Below are 2,810 nucleotides of genomic sequence, written 5' to 3' on the forward strand. Positions count from 1 at the left end.
GTCCGATGCACACAGTGACTAGTATATTGTATTTTTGTCTGTCCACCTTGCGTCCTCCTCTTGTTACCTAAACATGAGACAAAGGATTGTCCTAGGTTTTTAGCTATGTATTTAATATGTCATTCATCTTGTATGGAATAAAGATGATTTTAACCCCCGTCTCAGGCCTTCAACTTTGACATGCTACCCACAATGCATCATGCCACCCATGCACAGTTTAAACTGCAAGTCTGCTTATTGTCAGATCAGTGCACAAAATGTAAGAAAACCTAGTCTGTGTTTGTCAGAAAACAATACACCAAACTAGAAAGGTAACATTTGCAAAGCAAATGCATAATATTTACCTTCACATGTGGTCTGCTCTGTTAATTCTTACTCAAATACATTCAGAATTATAATAACTATTATATATGGTCAGACAGGAGTCTAAGTGTCTCCTACTATAAACTTGCAACATGATGTAACCCAACACCAATTACCATGGTGACAGACGTCAACAAATCAGGTCATTGGCCAGGTCAGAGGTTATTTGGAACAGAAGAAATTGAGTAAAAACAATATGTTTTCCTTCGGTAAACATAACTAGAAATGAGATGAAACTGTATAATAATATTATTTATACACAATATAACTATTGTAACCTCTCAGTTTCAGATTGGTTAAAACACCATTTTCTAATTTCAATTATCTGTTCTCCAGCTAAAAAAAGACAGGTCTAGATCCCGGTCAGCAGACATGAAGTCCGTGGCCATCCCGCTGTCAGACCAGACCAGCGAGGTGCAGGTTGTCACCACGGTCACCACTAAAGGCAGCGGAGCTGCGCCCGTCAGGGTCGTCCGTAACCCTGGTCAGGTGGAGGTCAAGCGGAAGATGCTGAAGGACATGCAGACTTTACAGACTTCCCTCCGCAGAGACGACTTGTACTGGGACTGCTGATGCTGGGACTGAGATTACTGTGGTTTATGGTGTTCTGGGAACAAGAAGATAATTGGGACATGGCACTTGCCGTACATTATGGTGATATCGGGTAGTAAACACATCTTGTAGTGCCCTTAAGTGTTTTTTTTTGTTTCTATACTGGTGTTTGTATGCATTCAAGTTTGAAGCGTTACTGATTAAAAATGTGTAAAAATGTGAACATGTGTATGTTAGAACTCTTACTGAGTATATTTAGTTTTCTTGTCCTACTGTAGTGAAATGTACTCGAAATGATGGAATGTCTTGCCAGTGTGTGTGCGTATATACATTTGTACAGATTTTTATTTAAAGTCCATTTTTAAAAATCTATTTGTTTACATTCATATCATATTCAGAGTTCTTGTACAAACACATGTATGAGATACATGTAGTAAGGAAAGTTTGAGTATTCCAGCCAACAACGATGATAATCCTGCAGCTCTAACAATTAACTTAAAAGCAAAAACAAACAACTTCTGAAATGATATTTGCTGTTGTATAGTTTCTACCAATTACATATGTGTGGGATTCCTTCTTTGAGTAAGGGTATTAGTTTCATGTTATTGTAGATCTGCTCAAAATTCTAGCACAAGTTTGGGGTGTAAAAGATAGTATTCACCGCAGCTGCTTATGTTCCACAGAATATACAATGTACATGAAATAGGCTCATACAAGAAAACTTACTTACATGTATCCAACTCTCCTACTCAAAAGCATCTAATCGTTTTCTAGATCTAGAACAGGCCCTTCCAGAGTCACAAAAGTTATAAGGCAGCTTGCTACAAAAGTACTTCTGGTGTGCACTCACCTTAGCCTCTACCAGGCACCGCGGATCGCTGGAAAAATAGTAGAAATTGGCCAAAATAAAGGAATAATATACCAGGAGAGAAGCCGGCCAGAAAAGATCCAATTTGCAACCCACACTACCTCCCCTGGTATATTATTCCTTTATTTTGGCCAATTTCTACTATTCTTCCAGCGATCCGTGGTGCCTGGTAGAGGCTACACTCTACTGTACTTGAACAGAAAATGAAAGCCAGCCAGAAAAGAGATTCTCAGCTGTTTTCAGTATCTTTCACTATCCTATCAGAATAGACACATTTTATTGTGCTGATATTTTGTGAAATCTAGGAAATTGATAAACAACTAGACAATGCTGGTGATCAGCATATTCTGATACCTTTTATATTGTAGTACTTGTAGTTGGTGAGAAGTTGGGGGGATTTTTGACAAGTCCAGGGAAAATGCAGCAGAACCATGATCTTATACAGTCAGCATTGTTCACTGCTAAACCTTTTTGACATAAGTGTGAGGATATTGCCTTGCAATTGCATAATGAAATGTTGCAGCTTTTATGGGTATATTGTCTTGTTGAGCTTTTTATATACATGTATGAATGAAGAATCAATAAAAATAACATCCATGTACACGTTCTTATTATTTGTAACTAGCTGTGTCATCTCCAACATTATTGGTTGCCAGCTACATGTATATTTTTATTATATATTTTAATAGCTGTGCAATTCGATTATTACAAGTTACTTTATTTTCAGGGTTATTGTGGCATGTTACATGTGAACACAAAATGCAACAACAGCAGAAAAATGTAGTTAGTATTGATTTACATCAAAAGAACGCATTGTCACCAAGGCAGTTTGCTAATTGAAAGGCATAACAGAGAAAATCAATTTGCCATGGCACGTGAAACAAAATTTCGTCCCTACCAGCTTGATGGTTGATTAAGAGCACCCTATCAACATATATGATGCATACATGTAGCTACACAGGGTCTTTCTTGCAAGCACAACAAATTTGGTTCACTCACAGAGACATAAACCTTAAAAACGAAGTTT

General features: G+C 37.6%; 1 protein-coding gene across 16 annotated transcripts in view; it reads left to right on the top strand.

Moving 5' to 3' along the window:
- The window catches only part of LOC109473672 (centrosomal protein of 57 kDa-like), a 15,965-nt gene extending 13,583 nt beyond the window's left edge, over positions 1-2,382 (top strand). For all 16 annotated transcript variants that reach the window (XM_019773631.1, XM_019773723.1, XM_019773655.1 and 13 more), the window contains one exon: positions 700-2,382. In XM_019773631.1, the coding sequence (XP_019629190.1) occupies positions 700-936 (237 nt within the window). In that variant the 3' untranslated portion in view covers positions 937-2,382. The remainder of the gene's footprint in view (positions 1-699) is intronic.
- Positions 2,383-2,810: the final 428 nt, after the last annotated feature.

Source organism: Branchiostoma belcheri, unplaced genomic scaffold, assembly GCF_001625305.1.
Source record: "Branchiostoma belcheri isolate BF01 breed outbred unplaced genomic scaffold, Haploidv18h27 scaffold100, whole genome shotgun sequence".
In the NCBI taxonomy this organism is placed as follows: Eukaryota; Metazoa; Chordata; class Leptocardii; order Amphioxiformes; family Branchiostomatidae; genus Branchiostoma; species Branchiostoma belcheri.